At 42.6% G+C, this 24,355-nt stretch overlaps 5 protein-coding genes across 12 annotated transcripts; 2 read left to right on the top strand and 3 right to left on the bottom strand.

Annotated features, from left to right (window-relative positions):
• Window positions 1-4: 4 nt before the first annotated feature.
• LOC108602855 (annexin B9) lies at window positions 5-4,866 on the bottom strand. 4 transcript variants are annotated; one of them, XM_017991131.1, is made up of 5 exons: window positions 4,784-4,866; window positions 2,783-2,849; window positions 1,711-2,419; window positions 1,469-1,650; window positions 5-164 (listed from the first exon to the last, which is right to left on the bottom strand). In XM_017991131.1, the coding sequence occupies exons 2-5, from the start codon at window positions 2,810-2,812 to the stop codon at window positions 111-113; spliced, it is 975 nt and encodes a 324-aa protein (XP_017846620.1). In that variant the 5' UTR covers window positions 2,813-2,849; window positions 4,784-4,866; the 3' UTR covers window positions 5-110. The 4 variants fall into 4 exon arrangements, with proteins under 4 accessions (XP_017846620.1, XP_017846618.1, XP_017846621.1 ...); XM_017991129.1 differs by lacking the exon at window positions 5-164 and adding an exon at window positions 212-557; XM_017991132.1 differs by lacking the exon at window positions 5-164 and adding an exon at window positions 212-557 and having other exon boundaries at window positions 4,771-4,795.
• Window positions 4,867-5,247: 381 nt separating this feature from the next.
• On the top strand, window positions 5,248-6,630 carry LOC108602854 (probable 39S ribosomal protein L45, mitochondrial). Its single transcript, XM_017991128.1, has 3 exons — window positions 5,248-5,320; window positions 5,451-5,531; window positions 5,594-6,630. Exons 2-3 carry the CDS (start codon window positions 5,487-5,489, stop codon window positions 6,608-6,610), a joined length of 1,062 nt encoding a protein of 353 aa, XP_017846617.1. The 5' UTR covers window positions 5,248-5,320; window positions 5,451-5,486; the 3' UTR covers window positions 6,611-6,630.
• Window positions 6,631-6,739: 109 nt separating this feature from the next.
• Window positions 6,740-7,237, bottom strand: LOC108602857 (kunitz-type protease inhibitor 3-like). Its single transcript, XM_017991133.2, has 2 exons — window positions 7,045-7,237; window positions 6,740-6,990 (listed from the first exon to the last, which is right to left on the bottom strand). The coding sequence occupies exons 1-2, from the start codon at window positions 7,190-7,192 to the stop codon at window positions 6,785-6,787; spliced, it is 354 nt and encodes a 117-aa protein (XP_017846622.1). The 5' UTR covers window positions 7,193-7,237; the 3' UTR covers window positions 6,740-6,784.
• A 333-nt stretch (window positions 7,238-7,570) lies between these two features.
• LOC108602852 (regulator of G-protein signaling loco) lies at window positions 7,571-20,977 on the bottom strand. Of its 5 annotated transcripts, none has more exons than XM_017991121.1 (4): window positions 18,965-20,977; window positions 9,604-10,419; window positions 8,441-9,548; window positions 7,571-8,376 (listed from the first exon to the last, which is right to left on the bottom strand). In XM_017991121.1, exons 1-4 carry the CDS (start codon window positions 20,960-20,962, stop codon window positions 7,751-7,753), a joined length of 4,548 nt encoding a protein of 1,515 aa, XP_017846610.1. In that variant the 5' UTR covers window positions 20,963-20,977; the 3' UTR covers window positions 7,571-7,750. The 5 variants fall into 5 exon arrangements, with proteins under 5 accessions (XP_017846610.1, XP_017846612.1, XP_017846614.1 ...); XM_017991123.1 differs by lacking the exon at window positions 18,965-20,977 and adding an exon at window positions 14,409-15,525 and having other exon boundaries at window positions 7,577-8,376; XM_017991125.1 differs by lacking the exon at window positions 18,965-20,977 and adding an exon at window positions 12,218-12,246 and having other exon boundaries at window positions 7,584-8,376.
• Window positions 20,978-21,877: 900 nt separating this feature from the next.
• On the top strand, window positions 21,878-24,152 carry LOC108603834 (mastermind-like protein 2). The gene is made up of 4 exons (XM_017992977.1): window positions 21,878-21,889; window positions 22,020-22,351; window positions 22,409-23,682; window positions 23,733-24,152. The coding sequence occupies exons 1-4, from the start codon at window positions 21,878-21,880 to the stop codon at window positions 23,909-23,911; spliced, it is 1,797 nt and encodes a 598-aa protein (XP_017848466.1). The 3' UTR covers window positions 23,912-24,152.
• Window positions 24,153-24,355: the final 203 nt, after the last annotated feature.

Below are 24,355 nucleotides of genomic sequence, written 5' to 3' on the forward strand. Positions count from 1 at the left end.
ACAGTTTTGTAGAACAAACATGTTTATAAAAAAATGTTTATTACGAATTTTTAAAATACAATTAACAGTTTATGATATAGTATGAGAAAAGGAATAACGTGGCAATTAATTTAGTAAGAAGCCAAGCATTGCAGCACATAGCTATAATCTCCGGACAAATCATCCTGAAAGTAAAACAAAATAATATGTTGTTCGATTTTGAGTGTAAACATTTTTTCGTAGCTTTGGCAAATTTTATTTGTTAATAAACAAGCACAGAACACTATGATGGATAGTTTATCAAAAGAATGTATACAAAATAATTTACGCTACGAGTATAATACAAATCATTGCACATAATATAAATATAAAAGGGAATATATAAAAATTTGTAAACGTTTCACGTTATTACAGCGGCTGTTTCACAATACTAAAGCACATTGTTAATTATTGAAAAATGTAACATATTCATAATAATTTCAAAGATCTTTGTTTTATATATTGTTCGCAATTTGGTCTCATCTCTACCAAGCGACGACAGTCACAAGCAAATATCCAATCTCAGTGTTGGCATCCTCCTGTGTAGTTGTTGTAAATTGTGTGCGTAAAGAGAGCAAAGCGGTAAACGCATTATTTTGTATACATTTATGTACATATGCTTGAACTATTGTTAGTCTGTTAATAACATAAAAGCGAAAGCTTGTCAGACAATGCCAAAAGCTTGTGCCAAACGTGAGTAACGGAAATTCAAATTGTTTTGTTTATTGTGGCGCATTTGGCGCTGTTAACAATATTTCTAACAAAGTTAATTGCACTCGTTAATTAGAACTAAAACCAGTAATAAGTTTGTGATGAATGTGCGTAATATTTATGTATAACATGTGAAGCGACAGAGTAACCTGGACGGTTATAAATGCAATGTGTTGTTATATATTTTAAGAAAGAATGTTCCAGTTTTCAGTTTGCAGGTCATTTAAAAAACTTGTATCTATTCGATAAACGTATTTTGTACATTATGTGTATCATATAAAAAATGGATAAGGCATGGAACAGACAGTGACAATATAAGTATTTATGTATATATAATCATAAGCTCTTTTTAGAATCCAACAATAGCCAATAGGGCACGCTTATAATCGCCAGATGTATCGCCCTAAAAATATAGAATACGTCAAGTTTTAATGTTTGATGCACACAAGTCAACATGGATATACATAATGTATGTGAGAATAAGCATGAAGATTCAACCAATATATCATTTTAGACTGCGTTAATGGGAAACTTTTGAAACTTAGCACGCTCGCTCTGAATAAGAAAAAGCTCTCGTCGAAACTTTCAAAGAACTGAATGACTCAAACGAACATTTAGTATTTGGGGGGGAGTAGGGTAATATTAATATTAGTGCTGTATACTAGTTAGGCGTGCTCTTTAAACCCAAAAACCATTTATATTACATGCTTGTTTATAAAATCAAATGTAAGCTGCTTACCTTGATCCAAGACTCCAGGCTCTTGCCGTATTTGTTCTGGAATGCTTCCTTGATGTCGCCCAAATCGATTTCCGAGCGGCTGACAATGATGCGTATCAGCGTCTTGTCCTTGGTGCCCATGCCGGCCATGGAGTCGTGCAGGCGCTCAGAGAAGTAATCGATTTTCGACTTGCAGCACTTGACTACAAATATGAATATATAAATACACTATAGCTTTATAAGATATTATGCTTGACGCTTACCAATGGCTAGGAAGCCCTTCTCCACGGAGCCGCTGAACTCGCGCTTGATGGCCTTCTCGATGTCGTTGCCGGAGAGATTCTCGTATTCGAGGAAGATTTGACGCAGCTGCTGGTACGAGCGTGTAATCAGAATGGAGTTGAACACAGACTCGTCCGTGCCCCACTTGCCCTCGCCGGCCTCATGCAGAGCCTGTGCATCGGCAATGGCCGCAGCCTGATCGACGCCCTGGTTCTCATCGCGATTGCCCTGCACAAGCGAAACGCACAGGCGCTTGAAGTGGCCGCTGGTGTCGCCCTTCAGGTCCGACTCTAGCGCCTTGCCAAAGCTCTGCTCGTAGAACTGAGCAATGGTCTTGATGCCATAGTTGGACAGCGTGCAGAGGATCTCAATGATGGCCTCCTCATCAGTGCCCATGCCAGAGATGGCATCATGCAGCTCCTGCGCATAGAATTGTGGCAGCGGCGTCATCAACGCAACAATGACATCCTCAAACTTGCCACCAAGCTCAGACTTCAGGTCCGAAATCAAATCCTTGCCAAAGGAGGTCTTGAAGGCCTCGGCAATCTCCAGACGCTGCACAATGCCGCGACGGGCCAGAATCTCAATGATGGCCTTCTCGTCGGTGCCAAAGCCCTTCATGGCCTTGCGCAGAATGGTGGCATCCTCAACAGGATCGAAGGGATCCGCGGGGTAAACGGTGGGTGTGCACTATAATTTAAAAAAAAAAACACGTTATGTTTTAATCTATTAATTATTTAGTCAGTGCATGCTATGAATAATTGACGTGCGCTATTTACAGTCACGTAGTGTAGAAATTTGTTTATTATAAATACTTTTTATATGACGAGTGTTTACACGGCTTCCGGTTTTTACTTTTATAATAATTGTATTACGATATCAGACTTTATATTAAAAAGTAATAACATTTTGTGAATTTATCTTATCTAATGCTGTCGTGCCTAAGCATTTGTTCTATCTTTCAATTGCACACTTGAGGTAATTATAAATATCCAATGAACTTACAATTTAATTGTTTCATTAATTCTAATTGAGCATTTCACTCGAGCTTACCTTGAATGGATAGTACTCAGCAGAGCTCATGATTGCTTGATTTTCTTGTTTGGTAGTTTTTCAAAATCTGTAAATAGGAAGAAACACAACAAAAATTATAGTTTATTACAGCGAAGCTTAAGCAAGGTCAGCAGGCCAATCAAATAAGTATATGTGTATATGTTAATATATATGTAATAGCCGTGGCAACGATATAAGCCTGCTAAATGACATCATCCAAACACGCGAGACAACATGCCACATTACGCATACGCCCCAGTAGTATTTGTGGCGCCGCTGTCCATCGATTTGTGAAAAGTCAAGAGCCGCAAAATAACGAGGCTAAAGAGTGAAAGCTATTACAGTTTTGTTTTTAGTATACCTAACGGACTGGGCTGTGTCCGCTTAATGAACTTGTGGGTGCAGTCAACCCTGCGTATGCGTGATAAGCTTGTTTACAGCTGTAGAATTCGGCTATATAGTATGAGTTCAGACTCGAACACGGAATGGGCAAACACAGATAACACATTTTTGAATTTATATAAAAATAGAAAGTCAACAAATGAAAAGCTAAAAAATAAGAAGATATGCAAAGACAGATGACGTGGCGCTCATGCAAGACGCCTCCTCATGGAGCTATAAACAAACAAAAAAATGTTTTAACTATACATACACACTACTAGTATATCCAAAAATTTAACGCTGGAACCGGTTCTAATTTGTTTGTGCGCATAGCAGCGGTCTCTGTTCTTGGTCTCTCTCTTTGGCCATAAATAATAAAAACAAATTTGGAACACACGCAAGAAAAACACTTGGTAGTAAGCTAAGAACAAGTAATGCCAACAGAAAAACTTGGAACCCACAATAAGTTGTAATTATGTGTGTACAATTATAAATAGATGCAGATTCATTTGAAATATTCAGAACATGAACGAGTAGTCATCTCAATGAGACTCATTGTATGAATCATAGCACTATAAGTTGAGTCTGAAGCTTTGCCCAACTGTGACGTCAGTTGTAGCCACACAACATCAATGACGTCGCAAAGAGAGAGCCACTCACTAGCCTACGCTTGTGAGAAAAACTGGAATTTCTGGAAAGTTAGACTCTAACCCTAATGCTTAGCAGAGCCTTACTTTAGCTTAAGACGTGTACTGAATTTGTAAGCTGCCTATGAAGATTAGACATGCGTCAATTTATATCTCGTGACTTGATATCTGGCTTCTGTTTAAGCTCAACAGACGACTGTACCTTGAAATATGTTTATTCTATAAGGTTTGTGTGTAATCAGCCTTGATGACGCATCGTAGGCTTGCAATTATATTTGTAGAGTATTATGCAGGAATGCTGTCAAGCCCACATTAAGCAATATTTACTGTGGATAATTGAGTTGATTGACGGCAAAGATAACAAGTGTGTATACATACATTTGTATATACGCGAAAAACACTTTCCATCTGTATGTAATTTTACTTGTTATCTCTAAATTGCCGCTTTTTGATGTGTTTACACATACATATATTTTAAATTGCTAGATATTAATCAGAACTACATATATATATGTATACTATATGGGTGTGTGTTGGTTAAAGTCACACGCGTCTGCGAATGAATGCTCAGAGAGCAGCATAGAGAGGGAGTGTGAAAAAGAGCGCAGCCTCAGTTGAGCATTTGATGATGTCATCTTTGGACAACATAATATTGTTCTATTTGGAACAATTGGCAAACAATAGGATATACAAAGCGTAAAATATCTATGTATGTACGCCACGTAGCCGAATTCACTGCAAACCGCACCCACTAATTTGTAGTTGAAAAAATCTTAATATCTATGCACTTTTCAATTTTATACACTTCGTACAAATATTTGTTGACTGCGACCTGATTAGACACACTGTTCTGATTTTGTATAATATACACACTAACATATTTGTGTGTATATAAAAATAAACAAAAGACATTTAAACTTGAGAGAAAGTCTAAAAATTTACCAAATGATATTCACTCACTGTAAATACGTACAAAGTTTAAAGCGTAGAGCACAGCAAACTCTCGAGGTGAAATAAATACTGAAAGCGTTCAGCGCTGAGCAAGTGCTTTTATATAAACGACCAGAAAGCCGGTGTACTAATGCCAGGGCACCGTCATACTTAACTTAGTATGTGGTAAATTGCAAAGCTGTGGTTTTGTCGTTGCTATACGGCTCAAGGGAAAGACTTTAAATATGCCTAAATTTAAGTTGTATATTTTAAAAGTGGTTTAATGTTGAATTCTATGATTCTAATCGTGAAATAGACTGCAGCCCTAAATGCAAACATTTACTTTGTATGACGTCATTATATGATGTTGTGAAAAGCTCTGCTTGTCGCTCTCTCACTCTCTTGATCGGAAAAGCAGCCATTTGCAAATTTCAATTATAACCGCCAGGGCGCCAACAATTAACCAACACTTATCGAAAACGATTGCTTCGTGCCAACTATCGATAGTCTGCCATCTCTATTGTCAACAGCCGTGCTCATATTATTAATAATAAAAGTGCCGAAATTAGTAAATTCTAAGGTTGGAAATTAGTTTAATGAATGAAAATTAAACGCAAGACACTGTGTTTATGTCATTACATTAAACAGCTAAACTTACAAATCATTTTATCATCGTCGCAAATAATAACATAGTGTTTTAATCTAAACAGGTGCTGATTGTGTAAGCGTAACGAGGCATCAACAACATGGAAAAAGTAGTGTCGTCTGGACTAAAGTTGATGCAGATGCAGGTAATGTTCCTACCAAAAGATTACAATTCAATGTGTTACAATAATTGTGCAATTTACTTTAGATGCCGAAGGCAGCATCAGCTGGCCTGCTGCAATGGAATGCGCTGCAAATGCAGCAAGTGCGCCACCGGCAGACCAAGCACTGGAAGCCAGAGTTTAAACGCTTGCGAAAGCAAAAATTTATAAAAATTGAGTTGCCTAATTTCCGCGAAAAGCAAGAGGATATAAGTAAAGAGGAAATGCGCAGCCGTATGAAGGAGCGTGGTGTGCTACCTCCGCGTCCTTGGATGGAACGTCCGTTTCACATCAGCTGCACGGGCGGCATATTTGAGGCGTATGTGCCGCCAGAGGGTGATGGCAAAAAGTCCTTCATCTCAACGACGGGCGCCAAGCAAAAACTCGAGTTTCTTGAGAAAAAGTCAAAGAGCATGATGGCCGTGCGTAAAATACGTTCCTATGAGGAGAGTTTCAACACAGACGAGTTTGAGGAGCATGCACAGGAGCTTTACATTTCAGCGCACACACTTATGGCAGCCAAGGAAAAGTATAAGATACGTGAATTTGTAAGCGAACGCTGCTATCCCGAGATGATGCACAATGTAAAGGACAAGACGATTCGTTGGCGCTTTCTGCAATCGATTGAACCACCACGTGTGGTGCACGCACGTTGCACCGAAGTGATTACCAAGGAGAATCAGTTTGCGCAAGTTACCGTACGCTTCCACACACAACAAATGCTGGCTATCTACGATCGCTTTGGCCGCCTCATGCACGGCAGTGAAATCCTCACCAAGGATGTGCTGGAGTATGTGGTATTCGAGAAGCACATTTCCAATGAATACGGCAAGTGGCGACTGCACGATAAGATTATTCCCGATTGGCTGCCAGCCAAGCAGCCAGCGCCCATTACTTATCGCGTCATAGAAGAGCCTGTTGAGGAGGTGGCCAAAGAGCTGGAAGCAGGCGAGCAGACAAAGCAACTGGAGTCGGGCAGTGAACAGCAGAAGGAGCAGCTAGCGGCGGCAACTTCAGCACAGGCTCTGCCCGAGACCAGCAGTAAACCTACACTGGCCATTTGATTGTACTTTTTGTGGGCTGCTTGGCGGCTCAGGAAATTTGATTTAAATATTGTACAATGATTAAGAGCTTGACCCGCAGCTTATTTACAGATTTTCTTTTTGATTTTGATTACAGATATATGTATTTGTTACACTATTAAATTATTATTTTATTTTTAGTTTAAGTTTGGTTGGCTAAACATTTTCGAAATCTTGCATATAGTACTTGGTACTAGGATCCATGCAAAAATCTGTACAGCCCCCTCTGCTATTAAAGCGGTTTCTGTTGCCGCCACACGAGCTGTAAGTGAACTGCACACAGTCATCCTTCACAAAATCGTAGTACCACTTGGTTTGGCCACCATGGCAATCGCCATATTCCGCCTCTTTTGTGCAAACCTCTGCAATTATAATTGTTATGCTGCGATTATTGTTGTTAGTAAGCTAGAAGTTACCTTTGCGCAAGGCTGTTGCCTTATTTAGCCGAATAGCCAAGCACAGGCTGAGCAACATGCTCAGTCCCAGTAACACTTGCAATAGCTTTGACATCTTAGAGTCAACTAAAATTGCATTTGCTCGCTCAGTTATTATATATGCGAACATTTTGATTGAAATGTGTTCTTGCTTAAATAGTTAACATATGTACATAAAGTAGTTATTTCAAATAATAATTATTACTTAGCGAGCTGTAGCTCATTTATGAGCGACTGTTACTTTTTGAGTTTATATATTAAGAGCACAGGAAAGAAAATACCAGGCGAACAGTAACCACTAGTAAGCTGCTAGATATTTATAGTTGAACGCCCAAGGGCTAAATAACTAAAGCTTTAGTCTAAGCACTTAAGGTAAGGCTATTTATAATTGTTGCTATTGATGAACTATTTTATTTTGTACATATTTACATCAGTAACAATGCTAAACGATACACAAAATACTTAAAAAAAAAACGTATTTCATTTGTTAAATATTCATGTATTTAAGTATAATAAAATTGTTAATACAAATAGCATTAAAAGTTAAAGCTTAGTACGGCTAATTATAAATATAAACAGAGTCCCCACATACCCTTTGTGCCAACTGTTTATGTCAAGGAATACATTTTAGTACCCCATACTATATACAAAATTCACACTTAGTTTAGTTAAGAAAGCTACTAAATTACTAAACAAAGCTGCTACTGGGCTCATCGAGATAAGCGCAACGTGAGCCTGTTTGCTCCAAGGATTTAGGCAATTTGGTTACGAAAGATCCGCTTGCTGTTGCTGATGCTGCTGTGGGCGATATTGCTGCTGCTGCTGATGCTGTTGGCGTTGTTGCTGGCTTAACGGGCGAGAATCTGTTGCTGTAATTGCCAGTGATTGACGTTGTGGCGGCTGCACCCCAGTTTGATGGCTTGATGGGCAACACTTTGGGCTTGGGCGGGAGTGGTGGCGGCGCTTTGGCAATTTCCTGTAAGTCCTGTGCCTTAATTGTGGGCGACACCATTGACATGGACATGGGCAGTTCAGTCTCTTGCTCTACATCAACTTTCATGGGTGAAACGCTGCTCGATTGGCTGCGCGTAATTGAAAGCCGCGGTGCTGCTTGTGGTGCAGCAGCATCTGCACTAGGGCTGCTGGCCTTGCTGACGGGACTCAGATTGGCACGCACTTTGCGCAACTTGGAGGCAGCCGCATTGAGATTCTCCTTGTTCTTCAAAAAGTCCGGCAAATCGAAATTGATTTCAGTGCCACGCTGATCCTCAAGACGCGCCAGCTGCGCACGCTTCAAGCCTTCGAGTAGTTCATCTGCAAGCAAAAGCGAGTTGAGCAAGAGCTTCAGGCTTAAGGTAGTTCTACTATTGCAGCTTACCTTGATGCTCCGCTACTCGCTCTGTTGACTGCAGCTTGACGCCGGCCTTAAGTTTGGCTATGATGGGCTTCTTGGGATCCATGCTGGCTGCCGCTGTGGCTGTTTCCTCGGAATGTTCACTGCTGGTTGATTTCTTTTTCAGCTTGGGCAGCTTGCTGCCAGGAATGTTGCTGTTGTCGCGCTGCTGTTGCTGCTGCTGCTGGCGGCGCATGCGCTCCAAGAGCGAGGAGGAGCTTTCGGAACGCAATTCATTGGATTTCATGGAGCAAACATCACTTGGCTTATGGCAGGCAGCTGCATCTGCTTTGCTTTGCAGCAGCTCATTAAACACTTTGTTCGTTAGCTCATCTAGATGACCCTGCGCTGCAGCTGCCTCGATGAGGGATCTGCTTTGCGGCTTTGTAGGCTGACGCAGTGAGATTTGCAGCCGCTGTCCATCGGCTACTGTCACTGGCTGCATTAGATCCAGCGGCGTTTGTGTTTCACGCAGCAGCACATGCACGCATTCCATTTGATAGTTATACTTATGCAGTATGGGTCGGATGACTTCATGCAGCTGCTTCTTGGGCTTGCTCTTAACCGAGATAACCTTGGGATCGGGCAAGTCCAGCTTGAAGACAACACGGCGCTCAATCAGCACCTCCTTGCCGGCCAACAGCTGCGCCGACTGCTGCGTGTCTATGGACTTGGTGCTGCCTTGAAAGACAACATCATAGTAGGGATAAACCAGATTGCGCTTCTCCAGCAGACGCTCCACCAGCTGTGCTACTGTTTCGCCAGGTCTAGTCTGCACAATTGTGGTGGCACCATCGGTCAGTATAACGCGGCACAAGTTGCAGGCGCTTTCTGCACTTGCAGCTGGAGCTGCATCAAAGGAGGACAACGAAGAGCGCGAGCTGTGCAAGTCACTTAGTGAATTCTGCACCGAGCAGGGACCGCCTAACAAAGCCAACAAAGGCTGCGATGTGCCCTGTGGCGCTTGCAACATGCCCTGCTGCAAATCCGCCATCACTTCGCTGCGATCACGTGACTTGCTGCGCGTCTTGCGATGCCAGGGCAACAAACTCTTGCGCCGCCGATCCTCCGCATTGCTGGCTGACTTCTTGAGCTGTAAATGAAGCGCATGTTACTTTCAATTTCTTTAATCATATATAAAGACCTACCTTAGGCGAGGCTACGATGTGAAAATTTGTCTTCAGCAGCTCGTCCAGATCGGCGCCTGTGTAGGGCAATGGCTGACGCTTTTGCTCCGCGTCCACGCAGCTTTTGTAAAGTTCAGAGCGTATGAAGCGCTGATAGCTGTCGAATTTCATTAGATTAAAGATTTGCTTTTGAGCTGGCGCAAAAATGTCAGTGGCGCCGCTGTTTAGCTTCTCATCGCCCAGATTGCGCGCTTGGGAGTCCACATTGACGGGATCGCTGCTGCTGTTGGCCAAATGCTTGCTGTAGATTTCACGCGCCAAGGCAATGCGCTCCGGCTCCGATTCCTGCTGGCGGTAGCGCTCACAGGCAGTCCAAAAGTAAATATTCTCAGCTGAGAACTCCTTTTTGAGAAACTCGGCAAAGGTTTGCATGCCGGCAGCATCTTGCAACATGCGCTCAAATGAGTTGCCCCAGCTGCTGGGACCTGTGACCTCCACATCCTCAGCATGCGCTGCTGTTGCAGCTGTGGCCATTACACTGGACGGCGGCGCAGGTGTGGTGAATATATGCGGCACATGGAACAGCGCCAGTGGCTGTGGCTGCGTCGCTTTTGTTTGCTTCGCTGACTTGAGCTCATCGCTGGGAAAGCTCTTGGTATACACATCATTGTTGTCCGCCGAAGTCATCGAGGCTGTACGGCGTACTCTTGGACTTGTGCCGTCCGCTTTGTCCGGCATTTGCTGTGCTGTCGCCAACTTGTCGCTGCGAGGAGTGCGAAACGATGACTGTCCCCAGGCGCGTCTAAAGGGCGATGCATTGGCGGGCAGTGCACGATTCTGTCAATAAAAGAGCGCAACAGTTTGTTAAGCAATTTTTTAAATATTTATGTATAAATATTACTTTAAGAGCCGCAACTGTTTGCATCATCAGCTGAAGTTCAACTGCTACTAGAGTTCGACTCTCTTGCGTTTCATGGGCAATTTACAAATACAAATTGACAGCCGCCTATGTCATTATCACGGTCAAGCCCTAATGCTGCCCAGTCCACGATAAACTTTTGAGCTTTTATAAACTTATGTTTATGTTTATGCATGTGACTCATGCGGCGGCTCAGCAGTTGGCCAGGCAGGGGCTAATTGTGTGAACAAACTTCTTATTTGTTATGCCGGTCAAGTCATGCACTTTACTGATAAACACATTTAACATTAGCCAGAGCAGCTTACAAATGCATTACATATGTTTTTTGTTTGTTTTTATGTTTGCTTCCCACAGCTGCTGCTGCTGTGAGTCGCTTCTAATGATGTTTCTTTGTTAAGATTAATGAATTCCAAATGCTCTAGCCTTGTATTTTTCTCAGCTACAGTTTGGCATACAATAAACGCTCGACACATTCGAGTTTATTATGAGAGAAATTTGAGCATATCCGGTGGGACTCAAAAGAGTTAAAAGCAATTTTCATTCAATTGGTTCATTAATAGAAACCAATTGGTTCTGCTGGGATTGAACAACTGCTGGTCACGCCACCAGAGAGAGCCTGAGTTTTAAAATGTGACGCAATTATGAATAGAAAGATAAAAAGCCGCATATGTTTGTATTGAAATTTGGGTCAAAAGCTGAGAGCAACTTGCCATGTGTGTGTGTGTAATTACATACATATGCAAGTTGTTTTTTCATTTATTTCAACTGCAACAGACTGAGGGCAACAAATTCTAAAGTATTTGAGCGTGTGTGCAACAATTGAAGGCAGCCAAGCAAAACTTAAATCAACGTTGATTGCCAAACAATCGCTACATAGCTGGCGAGCAAAGAGTTAGTTCGGTGGGGGGTTACACAGGCGTTAAACAGTGCAGCGATTGTCAATCGTAATCAGGAAATGAACAATTTGCCAAAGTAAATAATTAAAATAAATTGACAGCAAAATGCAATTGAATATAAAAAACTGTGTCCAGCTAAGACAAAAACGCAAACTGCCACGCCCCAAACATAGGTTCTCTTTTTGCATTTGCATGCCTGAGTGATCTTCAGTTGGAAGTCATCAGCCTCTGCCTGAGGCTCATTAAAGTCAAAGTCATTGCGCTGAGCTTTGCATATGACAGCGTCCAATGAAAATAAACATAAAATCCCACGAGTAAATTAACAGCTCAGGTTACCAGCTCGAAGCTGCATAAGTTAACGTATTAAAACATAAGATAATTTGAGCTATAAGAGTAATGTGATCATAATTATGGCAAGACTATCACCTCAAGTCGCTGTAACTGGAAACGACTATAGAAAGCCGCAGCAATGCTTCAGACTTATGTGCAGCTAATAACTAAATAAATAAAGTGACCCGCTGATAAGATATTTGTAGTATCTGCTGTGCCTTATAAATAAAGCAAAGAACCACGTACGCAATGCTTATAGATAAAGTGTAGTGAAGCAAAAGACACGCGCTGGATAAGTAAATGTGCCAATGATAATGACAACAAACAAATTGACACTCATGAAATACAAATAATGTAGCTGAAGCTTTTCCAAGTATTTCAACTGATAACTCAATTGGCAAATGACGAATTGCAAACAACTAAAATAATCATAACATGCAGCTAAATATGTTTCTTGCTAACTATGCATGCGTAGTATAAACGAACTAACCATAATTGTTTGGGGGGCGGGGGGAGTTACACCCACAAGCCGTAGCCGTACCCCTGGCTTTTGTCTTGCTTACGTATTATTCTCTTTAACGTTATTTGCTTATTATGCGTTATGTTTCGTATTCCAAAGGCGTGCCATTCTCACATGTATTGCATTTTGCATATGTGGGTGTGTATGTGTGTGTATGTATGCGTGTGTGTTAATGAGAAAGCGCAAACGTGCTGCCTTTTGTCAACAAAACTGAACTTTACACTTTTTCTATATTTCACTTTCAGTTGCTTGTTCGTTCGCTTGCTGACTTTTATAAATTACTTTAATTGCAGCAGTAGATTTTGTACTTTTTGTTGTTCGCTGCTCGTTGTTGTTATTTATTCACACATATTTTTTCTCATAAGCCCCACACACACTTGCACTCACACTCTCTCACGCCGTTTCTTCGCACGCTACGTTCCACTTCACGTACATGAGAGTCGCTGTAGCCGCAAATCTCTGACTCGTCGCCTCAACGTTTGTAAACTAACTGAGATCGTAACTTGGCCGCTCACTCAGCACAGCTGCTGCTCATCCAGAGACACTGATATGCACACACACACACACACACACACATGGTATAAACTTACAGCTGTGTGTTGACAGCAAACTGAGCGTGGAGAGTCACAATTTTATCTTTTGTTTAATATACGTTTGCTTTAAATTTGTTTTCACAAATATTCGGGCATTTATTTTAGTTTAAAATTGAGGCACACTCCCCATACAATAATACGCTTACAAACGCTCTCTCGCTCTCTTGAATTCGAATTTCGAAGTTGCTATGCCAAGTGTTTTTACATCTGTGTGCGCCGTTACTCATTCTTCTGTTCAGCTGTTGCTGTCTCTTTTGCACACTACACTGCTCTGCTCTGCTCTGCTCATTTGACTGTTGTCTATTCAAGCGACACCGGCTGCTCTTTTGTCTCTCGCTGCGATGCTTATGAATGAACTACACTCACACACATATATACATTTGTGGGTGGGTGTGTTTTTTTCATGATCTCGCTCTCCCGCTCTTGCTCTCCCATTATCTTTGTGTGAGCAGCTGCTTTGCCAATTAAACGTTTTATGACGTTAGCAATTCATTAAATTGTTTATGTTCTTTGTGTTATTGCTAATTTATAGCAACGCACACACACGCACTTCGCTTAGATCTAAATAATTCGCCCATTTAGTTAGGCAGCACATTTTGGTAATTAAACACAAAGGAAAAAACGAGACAAACATGAAAGGAATGCTGTTAGTAAATAAACTGCGCTAAAAATAACCAAAAGCGGCGAATATAAATTAACAGGCCCCAGCTAGCGAAAACCAAACAAAAGAGCTAAACAATTGAAATAATTAAAATGCCAGGCAATTTACAGCAGCAGCAACAAATATGCGGGCTGACCGCTAACTTTTGTTGGCTACTGTTTCAAGTATTTAGCGCTAGGCGTGCCCAACTACAACAATTACGCTTTGGGCATGAAATTGCAGTTGAGGTAGTCAAATTTCAAATATATAGTTGCTTATACAGCATTTACTAAAAATGACTACATTACGCACTTTTGTTGCAATTTAAACAAAAAAATGTGTGTGTGTAGCAGTTAAATTAAATATCCGGCTTGTTGCTATTTACTGTTAATTTCATTTGTTAGACGTGCATGCGGGTCACATGCGTTCTAACAATCAATTGACACACACACACACATGCATAGCTATATATAATAATTGCATAATGACGTATTTGAGATATGCACTTTTTACTGATAAATGTGACTAAAGATAAAAGGTGCACCTGCTCAAATACGTGGGTGAAGCGACAGTAATAACAATTCGGGTATTTCCTAAAAAGAAAGTGAACAACGTAGCGCGTTCAACAATTGGAAAGTTATTATGACTGGCCATAAATACAATTGCCAATAATAAATAAAAGCAATTTACTACGCTCTATACATTTTGTTTAATAAATTTTTATATAAATTTTTACTTAACTAAATTAAGCGTAAGTCGTACATTTAAACAAACAATTGCCAAATGGCAGAGATCACGCAATCGACGTTTAATTTAATTGATTTAAGTTGAATTGAGTGGTAAACAAAAGAAACTTTCTGTGCAAATCGAATGCAGCTGGATATATAATAAAATAAACTATGCTAATGCTTATTCAAAAGTGACTCACGCGCACTACGTGGACCGTCGGCAGCTTGCTAAAGTCCAGCTGCTGCACTCCATCCGGATCGCTGAGCGAGCGACGCAGCGTGGTAATGGAAGCGCGCTTGGCATGGAATGAGCCGCGCAGAAAACGCGCAAAGTCTTTGCTTGCCTTGCACACAGCACGCGGTGGCGTCATCTTGAATCTGGGCAGGAGCGGCGCATGCATTTCGAATGAGGAATCCGGTGAAATGTTGCGACTGTTGCTGGACTGACTGCTGGAGCTGTAGCCATTGGACTGTGTAGTTAAATTCGAGCTAGCTGAGCTTATACCATCGTCAGGCTCATCCTCATCCTCTGAAGCGCTGACGCTGGCGCGTTCCGTTTCCAGCGGCGCTGGGTGACGCAGCAGCACTGGCGAACTACAGCGACTGGTATTGAGCTCCGGTTCGCTTAACTTGTGACTGCCACGACGACGAAAGAATTGCAAGACGCGTGCAGCGCTGCGGCAGCTGCGACGCTCCGCCTGCACACGCGCCAGCGCCATAGGTGGCGGCATAAGATCCTCCGCTTCAGCGCAGCGTCGCATTGGCTGCTCCTCCAATTCAAGCAGCGTTGGCTGCACGCAAATTTGCGGCGATGCACTGCGTCTGCCGCTTACGCTGCCATACAGCTCTTTAGCCTTGCGGCAAACAAAAGGCGAGCGGCACTTGCTCTTGGGCGTGGAGGCGCCACGCTGCTGCTGACGCGCCTCAAACTCTGCGACAAAGCGCGTCAGCTGCTCACGATCCAGCTCGGTGAGGCAGCGATCTCTGCCGCGCAGTCTGGGCGTGGCCAGCAGGCTGGGACTCTGTAGTATGTGCTTAATCTCAAAGCTGGCATCGAAGCAGCTGCCCGAGTCGTTGAGCTGACCCAGCGACTGCACAAAACGCTCCACCATGTTGCAAATGCTTTCACTACGTTCGACGTTCAGTTTATTGTTTTTCAATTTATTTGTTGACCCGTTGCTCATGCTATTGTTGTAAAACTTTTAGTACGCGACGCAATTATTAAACTTAAATTATTTATGCTTTAAGTACGTGCGGCTTGCTTCACTGTAGATTCTGCACTGAATTTATTCAACGGCAGCGCCAGCGCTAAAAGTTAAACTTTTGCATATGGGAACATATAGTAGACATATAAACATATGTATGTGCGTATTTAACACATGCGGAAATTACGTTGGAAAATTCTGTTTTTCCACACACAGCCAACGCACATTATGTGGGTGGGTGGGTTGGTATGATAAGCGCTTTGTCTGTCTATATTATGTATACGCCTAGTTACAATTTCAGCTTCAGCTGAGCGCATTAGATGAGCTCAATGCTAATGACTAACCAAAAGGCTCAAATGCCAAACGACTGTGACATCATTCATAGGTTAGCAGCATTACAAGTCATAAGTGTGAATTAATTCAATGGAAATTGCCCAGATTGTTGAATGTTTCAATGGAATTAATTTTCGGCATAAGCACAGCCGGCGTACGCGCCCCAAAAACTTTTCGTTTAATTGCAGTTTATTGTACTTTGGGTTTTTACTTTTTGTTTGTTTACAGCAGCGCAAGTGTTCTGGCGAAAGTCTATATAAATATAAATCAAATTTCTGTCTGGCGTTCAACTTAAAAAAAGCGCACAACACGTCATAGTTCAACTATTTTTAAACGGGATTTTTTTTTGCAATTTATTGCGCGTTTCAAAACTGACGTAGTTTGGTTTATTTTTTAATTACATCAAATTGATTTCTCATAGATTGTTTTTGTTTTTATGTTTGCGTGGAATATTTTTATTTTTAGCCTCCGTTTTGTTTTGAATTCCATGCAAATATTTTGTGCGTTTCTGCAGTTATTTGTATTTTTATACACGTTAAGTAAATAGAACGATTGAGGTTAATTAACACGTTTGCATTTAGTATTTTAATATTGAATGCGCGACTTGTTAAATGTTTCAATGCGTTGCTTATAAACTGCGTCCGCCGACTGACTCAGACGTTGTGTGAGCGTGTTCAGCGTTTCGCTGCTGTTAACTTGGCTCAAACCGCTGCCACCAACCAGCAGCAGCTGCTAAGGCAAATTGAGCGCGTGCGCGCGTTTTCAACATTACAACGTTGTTTTTGATACGTTGACGGTGGTGGTTAAAGTCACAGTTGTTAGTCATAGGCACTTGACAAAGGCATAAAGAGAGAGCAACATTGCCAGAGAGAGAGGCAGAGAGTGGCCAAGAGTCAGGTGTTCAGGTGTTTGCTGATCGACAAATGTGCAGCTCAAGAAATTTTTATAGCAGTTGAACTCATGAAAATATTGATAGACTAACAAAGCGAATTCAGCATGATAATTGTTAATTTAATTTCAACAAAACATAAAACAATATATGGCAAACTCAATTGGCAAATTGCTTACAAGTATAAACTATAAACTTAAATTCAACTATTGTCATATGTTTAGCCATTAATCAGTGGCAATAGAGAGGGACAGAGAGTGACCTAAAGTCAGTTGTTTATATTTGCTGATCGATATTTAACCATTTCTTTATATAGTTGAACTTATGAAAATATTGCTAGACTAACAAAGTCATTTGTAATTATTTATTTCATTTAACAAGTTGAGCTTGGCAATTGCTAATTTAATTTCATAATTTCATTCATTTAATTGCTGCTAGATCATTTTGACTAGTATCAATTCAATTGTATTATTTATACTACAGTATAGTAGTATAGACTACAGCTAGTCTTTATATTAAACTATTGTCTGCTGTTTAGCCATTGACGTGCCTTTTTTTCTGTCAGCAACATGTTGACGTTGAATTTATGACGCACTTGACTTAATTAATATTTAAAATTAATTTGTTGTTGCCACAGCTTTATTGTTGATAGGCTGCTAATCAGCAACGTAAGTTTGTTTAAGCTTTAAAATTTAGTCTCACAGCATGAACATGACATAGTTATCATATCATAACGATAGCATTAGCTATAAGTTGGGCACATTGCAATGGCTTCCCACTTGGCCGCAATGTCAGCTGGCAAATACGTTATGAAAAAATCGCTGGTAAGGTTAATTTGTGGTTAGCAGTCAAATATTGAGGCTTGAAACAAGTTGCGCATTTCCCATGAAGTCGCTCTCAGCTGCCACAATTTGTAGCACGAGGGTTGTTTACAGAACGTTGCACCTGTGCCGCAGTTTATGCCGCCAAATGAAAAGTACAAGTTGTCTAGGGGAGAGTGCTCAACCTGTTGTATGGGAATTTACGCTAGATTGCGTGCAGCTTTGAGCCCTTTGCTTTAGCCTCTTATAGTTTGTATATATATGATATATATAGTGTAGCTAGCCTGCAGGCCTTTGTTGCTCTGGCTATACCATAGAATTTAATTCTAGGCTACAATTAAAATAAATAAATAAATATAGTGTAGCTAAAGTTAACTTAGCAGCAGTTTGCTTACTCAACATTTGTTGTTATCAATAATGGTTAAGACCTTAATCAAAACCGCAAAATTCAATAATAGCAAACTTTATAATAACTTTAAGCTTTAAGTTGACTTTCTTTGTTTACACACAACTTAAGTTAAACTCAAGGCTAACTATTAAAGCTTTTCACTTTTTTTTATGCATTAATTAATTGATTTAGCTTATCTTACCGTATTCTCTGCCGAGTAGAAGCCGCAGGCAAGTTCGCGAAACATTTTCGTTTATTATTGTACTTAATGATAATTTATTGTTATCATTTACATTAATTTAATGCACACACACACACACACAATTTGAAGTTCATTGGGCGCTTGAACTTGCTGCTGAACTTTTTATGGCACAACTTTTATTTGATTTTTTTGTCACTTAATAAATATGTAATGCGAAACTGCAAAATAAAAATTGCGAATCAGAAATCAAACTAAATTCAAGTGTGCAGAGTCGTCAGGGCTGGGGGAGCTACTGCTGTTTGCAAAGGTCAGCAGACGACGTTAAATGGCAAACTAACTATGAGCGCCCATTAATTGCTTTAGATTGAATTAAGCTCGGCCACAGCAGCGTCGACATCGACATCGAAAGCTGCTTCTATATGTCGTTCTATGACGTCACAGGGCGCGTATTTATTTTTAGTAATCAAACACAAAAGACAGGGTGACTACCGATTTCCGTTTGGTGATAAGCACACAGTTCATTACGTCTGTGCGGCAGCAGATGAATCTGCACACCAAATAAATATATAAACTATAGTAAATCACAATTCAGAGCTACGCAGAACGCGCGCGTCGATCGCTGACTAAACTAAAGTTCCCCCAAATTCCAAAATGAGCAAGGAACTCCATATACCAACACTAGTAAGCATATTGGGGTCGCTTATCGTTGGGGGCATGCTTAGTGCTAGAGATAGCAACAGCAAGCGAAAGAGAGAGAGAGAGAGAGAGAGTGAGCGCGATAAGCTCTCAGGTAACAGCAAATAAGATTCAGGTAAAACGATAAAACCAGTGCCGGCTGCAAGGGCACGAAAGTTTAGGATTGGCGCCCAAATTCAAGCCAGCGGAACTTTGACTATATTTTCCTCAGCTTTGACTTACCCCAAGATCTGGTTCACTGTTGGTAGCTTCTATCTGGCATTGACTGGCTGCGCATGTGTGCTGTGCTGCTGTAGCCTTGCCCAGCTTGTAGAGATTCTGTAGGCTGGCCCAAGTGTCCATGGGCTGCACCAAGCTTGTGCTGCTGGGCACATGGCTATTGATGGCCTCAAACGTAAGCGACTGGCGTGAGCGCGGCTTGCCAAAGACTTGGGCGCTAAGCTTGCTGGGCGTGTTGCTCATAGGCGGCTGTAGTGAGCGACGCACCTTTCTGGGCACACAAGTTGGCGGCACAAACATGTAAGCTTCCTCCTGTGACAGCGCAGTGGAGTGCAGCGAAATGTCGTCCATGGAGGCGGCGCCCATTAGCAGCGGCTGCTCGTCAGTCAAAAGATTCAGCACATCGTCGCAGGAGCGTGTGCCGCTCAAATTGGTAGCTGGACTCTTGAGCAGATTGAAGCTCGCCAGCAAATTGGGACGACGCAGTGAGGGCGTCTTGCCGTTAGGACTGGGATCTGGCATAGCGCGCACAGTTAAACGATTGTCCGGCATGCCTACAATACCCAGTGGGCGTGGCGCACTGGGCGCCATTAACGGAGGACCAACTGCAGCAGCAGCAGCAGCAAAATCCACAACCAAAATGCGATCCGATATGTTGGTGCAGTCGTTGTTGAAGCCAATGCCCGAGTCCGAGTTGGAAGTGGTGGTGGATATCTCGCTGTGATTTGAAGGCTGCGGCGAATGCGCAGCCGCTGCAGCTTCATAGTCCTGCTGCTGGTGGCTGCGACTGGCGGGCGGCAGGATGCGCATGGTGTACATGCTGCGTATAAGATTGACCACATACTCCGAGTTGTTGGGAAACTCCAGGCACAAATTCGAGATGGGATCTTTGGTGCACTCCAGTCGATACTCCTGCGCGCGTGCCAGATGCTGGCAATGATCTATGAGCTTGGTGTCAATAACAAAGACATGGCAGCTGTGCGAGATGCTAATGTGTGCGCTACTGCCCCCTGCGTATTGCTTGTCCTCCACTTCGTAATCCTCATCGATTTGCGTATTGTGAACAGCACTCGTCACCAGTCCAAAGAAGCGATTCTCGCTCTCCGACGAGGAGCTCACATAGTTGAGCCGTGACGAGCTGTAGGTGGCCAAGATGCCGCCGCTGGCGCTCTGCAGGCGCAGACAGTCGGGCGTAATGCACATGAGCACAATTGTGGGCTGGCGCTTCTCCTGGCGCAGCTTGCGTATGCAGGAGCGCACTGTCTGCAGCTTGGAGCTGTGCGAGATTTGCTTGGGCATCTCAATGGTGCCCAGATAGCCAACAATAACGCGATACTCCAGCGCAGCGCTGCCCACAGCACGCACCATGGCGCTAACATTAGCCACATCGGCGCTCTTGTACGGCGCATCCTCCAGCACTGGTTGCAACATAGCGGGTTCAGCTACTGCCACCGGCGCTGCTGCTGCTGCTGCCGGCGGTTTCTTCTGCGGCGAGTTGCGCAGTCGATGCATCTTGGCCTTGTGATGCTGAAAGCGCGGCTTGCTACGCACACTGGCACCCAAGCTGGCAGTGAAGAGCTGGCCACGCGCACTGCGCTGCATCAGAAGCGTGTTGTTGGCATTCTCCTCGTCCGAGCTGTCCGAGTAGTAGTTCTCCGCTATTTGCATGCGTATGCTGCCAAACGAGTTGCCTATTAACTGCACCACCGTCTCGTGTGGCAGCTTGGAGACGTTCAGCCCATTTACCGATATGAGAAAATCGCCAGCACGCAAACCTGCTTGCTCAGCTGGCGATTTGGGTATGATGCAGGATAAGCGACAAGGCTGTTGGCCTGATATAGTAAAACCAAATCCATTGTAGCCTCGACGCACTTCCACAGTGCGCGTTCCATAGTTAGGACGCTTCTTGCGTCGTCTATGCTGAGGCTGCTGCTGCTGCTGTTGCTGCTGCATTTCCGTGTTCATCACTGGCAATGGCGGATGATGATGATGCATGGCCATGTCTTTTGTATTTAATTAAAAACTTCTGCAGCGCGCACGCCTTATTCATTAGTCTTGCTCTGGAATGCGGTTTGTTCTCAATCGTCCAACTCTTGTTTTGGTAACAATTCACCAATACTAATGCACATTTGCAGCTGCATACGCAGCAAGAAATGTAACTTGTAAAGACACAGTTCTCAAAGCGTTTCAAAACCCAATATTGCAATTTTCCAGCAACAACACTATATTTCTTACATTTTGCACTTATTTAAATGATTTACTAGCACTTTCTTAATATGTTTTAGTTATTTTCATTAATTACACAGCGCAAGCGTAACATCTTGTAAAACTATCGATATGTCTTTGCCAGGGATGGCCATGGTGCTGGATGACAGTACGCTCGTTTCGATAGTTCATTGGAAACCGAGCATTGGAAAGTGGCAAGAGAAAGCTACCCAGTGCTGTCAGCGCTCATTTGCACTAGCCATCCTTAAACTCGCTACTTTCCAGCTAAGCATCAAATAATAATTGCTTCCATATTATTTTAGCTATGTGCCGCAAAACATTTTAAACGTATAAAATATTGCTCATTGAATTCACAAACACATTTATTGCCAGCGCTTGGTATATGAGCTTTAAAATTTGCTCCATTTTTAGCTATAAGCTTTTGCATATTCAAATATGCTATAGCTAGACTGAAATAAGCTAATCTGGCAACACCTTAAGCGCTCAAAAAAGGGCGGGGGCGGGGGCATAAGCACAGGACAACAGAAATAGACTTGGAGCCAGACAGAAGCAAATTTTCAGTTTTCTGCTTATAAATTTTTAACGCAATTTTAATTAAATTAGCTTAAATAAGTGGTTGGATTAAAGTATGCATTGGTGGCGCCAATTCAAATAGTTGAGGATGCCGCTGCAGCAGCTTTTGTGCCAAAAATGAACAATTTGGTAAGTTTACACTTGTGTATGTGTGTGTGTGAGCGGAGGTCAGTTGGGGTGGTGGGCGTGTGTAGGTGTCGCTGTGCATGTATACGTCTGTCTGCTGCAACAAATGGTAATTTATTAATGTTGACACTAGGAACACGTGAAGCATTACTATCCAGACAACTACAAATTGGATTTATCGGAAACTATGAAGGCGGCATTAACCAAAGGACCCGTTGGAGCGGGTGTGGCTGTTGGCGGTGTTGGTACTAACAGCACCAGCGTCTCTAGCGCCATGGGCGTGCCCTCGCATAACGAGTTGTTGCCACAATCACCAAACCCAGGCGTTGGCTATGTGACCGAGAAGCTGTATATGCTGCTGCAGCTGTATTTGCAAAACAAAGGCTGGAATCCTAGCGCAGAACTGCTGCAATGCTTCAGCGATCTGAAGGACAATGCCATGCTGCCTAGCGCTGCCTACTTGCAGTAAGTAAAGGGAATAAATTATTAAGCTGTTTAGTAATTACATTTTTATTTGCACAGAGTGCTGGCCAATCGCTTAACGCTGGACTCACAGGGCAGGCTTATACTGCGTGAGAATGGCAAGATTGTGCTGCCCTTCGAGCACTTTGCCAATGCTGTAATGCTGAAGCATATGTCTGGACCGCATGGCTTGCACTTGAGCGTTGATGCCACAGTGCGTGCTGTCATTGAATCCTATACTATTGGGCGTGAGCAGTTTGGCATGGAAAAGGAGTTTATTATTGAAGTGGTGCAGTCGTGTCCCAGTCCGGCCTGTCGTTATTACAAGAATCATATGGGCATATCGCCAATGCCATTTATGGAGCAGCAATATCCGGGAGTCAATACGCCAGATTTCTTGCAGCGCTTATCACATTTGCCACCTAGTGCTGCTGCAGGCAGCGCCACAGCGGTGGCGACAGCTACTAGCGCTGGAAACAGTGGCGGCAACAATGGGTCCGCTGTGGAGATTGATTTGTCCAAGTCGAGCGCCAGCAAAGTGCCACCGCAGCTGCAACACTTGACAAAGCAGCAACAAAATAGCATTCAATCACAATTATCACAAATCAGCGCAGTAGCTGCGCATCATCAGCAACAACAACAACAGCATCAGCAGCAGCAACAACAGCAGCAGCAGCAGCAACAACAACAGCAAGCTCAAGCGCAGGCGCAGGCGAAGCATCAGCAGCAACTAACTGCTGCTTTGATACAACAACAAAATCGTGTACTCGCTCAGCAAAGTCTGGAGAAGCTTAGCACTCTGAGCGCTTTGGAGAAGCAACGCGTGTTTGCCCAGTTGGATCCCAAGCACTTTGATCCCATGGCTGTTGCTGCCGCAGCAGCCAATTTGCAAATTCAGGGCATGATGCAATCTCAATCAGTAGCCGCCGCTGTTGCCGCCAATCAACAACAGTCAGCATCGCTCTCCAACAATGCGACAGCAACAGCGCTTAGCTCCAATGTAAACACACAGCTACATCATGCTCATCATGCATTGCCGCCGCCCTCGCAGTCACCATCTTCAACATCTTCGCATTCCTCGCTGGATAAGAATATATCAGAGTCGCTGCGCACAAACTTGGACTCCATTGAATCAAATAAAGATCTTCTGGCGCTGCACAATGGCGCCTGGGCCAGCCATGAGGCGGCCAATCGCAATGATCAGATGGGCGTGGGTCAGGATAAGATTGTGCGCATCTTCTCGGAGCTCATGCGTAATATGTCGCGCATGAAAACATATATAAGGCCCAGCATGTGCAAACCCTATGGCAAGCAAAGCGAGAGCCTGCAAAAAAGTGAGTAAATGTAACAATTTGTTTTCACAAATTAATGTTTTATTAATTAGCGCTAATGGACACCATACAAATTGTGCAAACCTTGCGCAATTGCTTGCCAGCTCCCCATATACCCGTTGCATCCTGGAAAAGCGAAAGTGAGGGCAGTGTCAATGCTGGCGTTGGTGTTGGCATCCCACCGGGCATGGGTCTCAGTGCACTTGGTCTACAATCGGGCCAGTTGCATTAGGTAAACCCAAAATCCAAAAGAATTCCAACCACCAATTATGGCAAGCTATTTAACAATTACAGTATTCTAATATAGTTATAAAACTTCGTAGGCTTGGCTCATGGCTTTTTGTTAAGTTATGTGCAACATTTTCAACAAAAGACTTGATTTTTCTTTTAATGTTTGACTGATCTAATCAATGGCATTAACTTAATCTGGCATATCGTACTTGCCACTTTAAGTTTGTTTTCATTGTTACCATTAGATTTAAGCATTACTTATGTATATTTAAAATTTTGATTAGCTATATTTATTCTATTTATGCAATTTTTCTCTCTTTTTGTTGCTTTGGCATTAACAAAATTAACGAAACGTATTGATTTAATTGGCGAAAAAGTCTGTGATATTTGCATTATGTTTAAAAACATCTAAATTTAATTGTTTTATTTTTATGCTCATTATTGT

This window comes from Drosophila busckii, chromosome 3R, assembly GCF_011750605.1.
Source record: "Drosophila busckii strain San Diego stock center, stock number 13000-0081.31 chromosome 3R, ASM1175060v1, whole genome shotgun sequence".
NCBI classification, from domain to species: domain Eukaryota; kingdom Metazoa; phylum Arthropoda; class Insecta; order Diptera; family Drosophilidae; genus Drosophila; species Drosophila busckii.

Coding starts and splice junctions, on each gene's coding strand:
- LOC108602855 (XM_017991131.1), bottom strand. CDS start 2,812: ATGAGCTCTGCTGAGTACTATCCATTCAAG. Junction 1,651..1,710: donor GAAGGGCTTCCTAGCCATTG/GTAAGCGTCAAG, acceptor TCATATTTGTAG/TCAAGTGCTGCAAGTCGAAA. Junction 165..1,468: donor GCCTGGAGTCTTGGATCAAG/GTAAGCAGCTTA, acceptor TTTTACTTTCAG/GATGATTTGTCCGGAGATTA.
- LOC108602854 (XM_017991128.1), top strand. CDS start 5,487: ATGGAAAAAGTAGTGTCGTCTGGACTAAAGTTGATGCAGATGCAG. Junction 5,532..5,593: donor TAAAGTTGATGCAGATGCAG/GTAATGTTCCTA, acceptor AATTTACTTTAG/ATGCCGAAGGCAGCATCAGC.
- LOC108602857 (XM_017991133.2), bottom strand. CDS start 7,192: ATGTTCGCATATATAATAACTGAGCGAGCAAATGCAATTTTAGTTGAC. Junction 6,991..7,044: donor GGCAACAGCCTTGCGCAAAG/GTAACTTCTAGC, acceptor TTATAATTGCAG/AGGTTTGCACAAAAGAGGCG.
- LOC108602852 (XM_017991121.1), bottom strand. CDS start 20,962: ATGGCCATGCATCATCATCATCCGCCATTGCCAGTGATGAACACGGAA. Junction 10,420..18,964: donor ACAGTGAACCAGATCTTGGG/GTAAGTCAAAGC, acceptor TTTTATTGACAG/AATCGTGCACTGCCCGCCAA. Junction 8,377..8,440: donor GCGAGTAGCGGAGCATCAAG/GTAAGCTGCAAT, acceptor TTTTGCTTGCAG/ATGAACTACTCGAAGGCTTG.
- LOC108603834 (XM_017992977.1), top strand. Junction 22,352..22,408: donor CCTAGCGCTGCCTACTTGCA/GTAAGTAAAGGG, acceptor TTATTTGCACAG/AGTGCTGGCCAATCGCTTAA. Junction 23,683..23,732: donor AAGCGAGAGCCTGCAAAAAA/GTGAGTAAATGT, acceptor TTTATTAATTAG/CGCTAATGGACACCATACAA.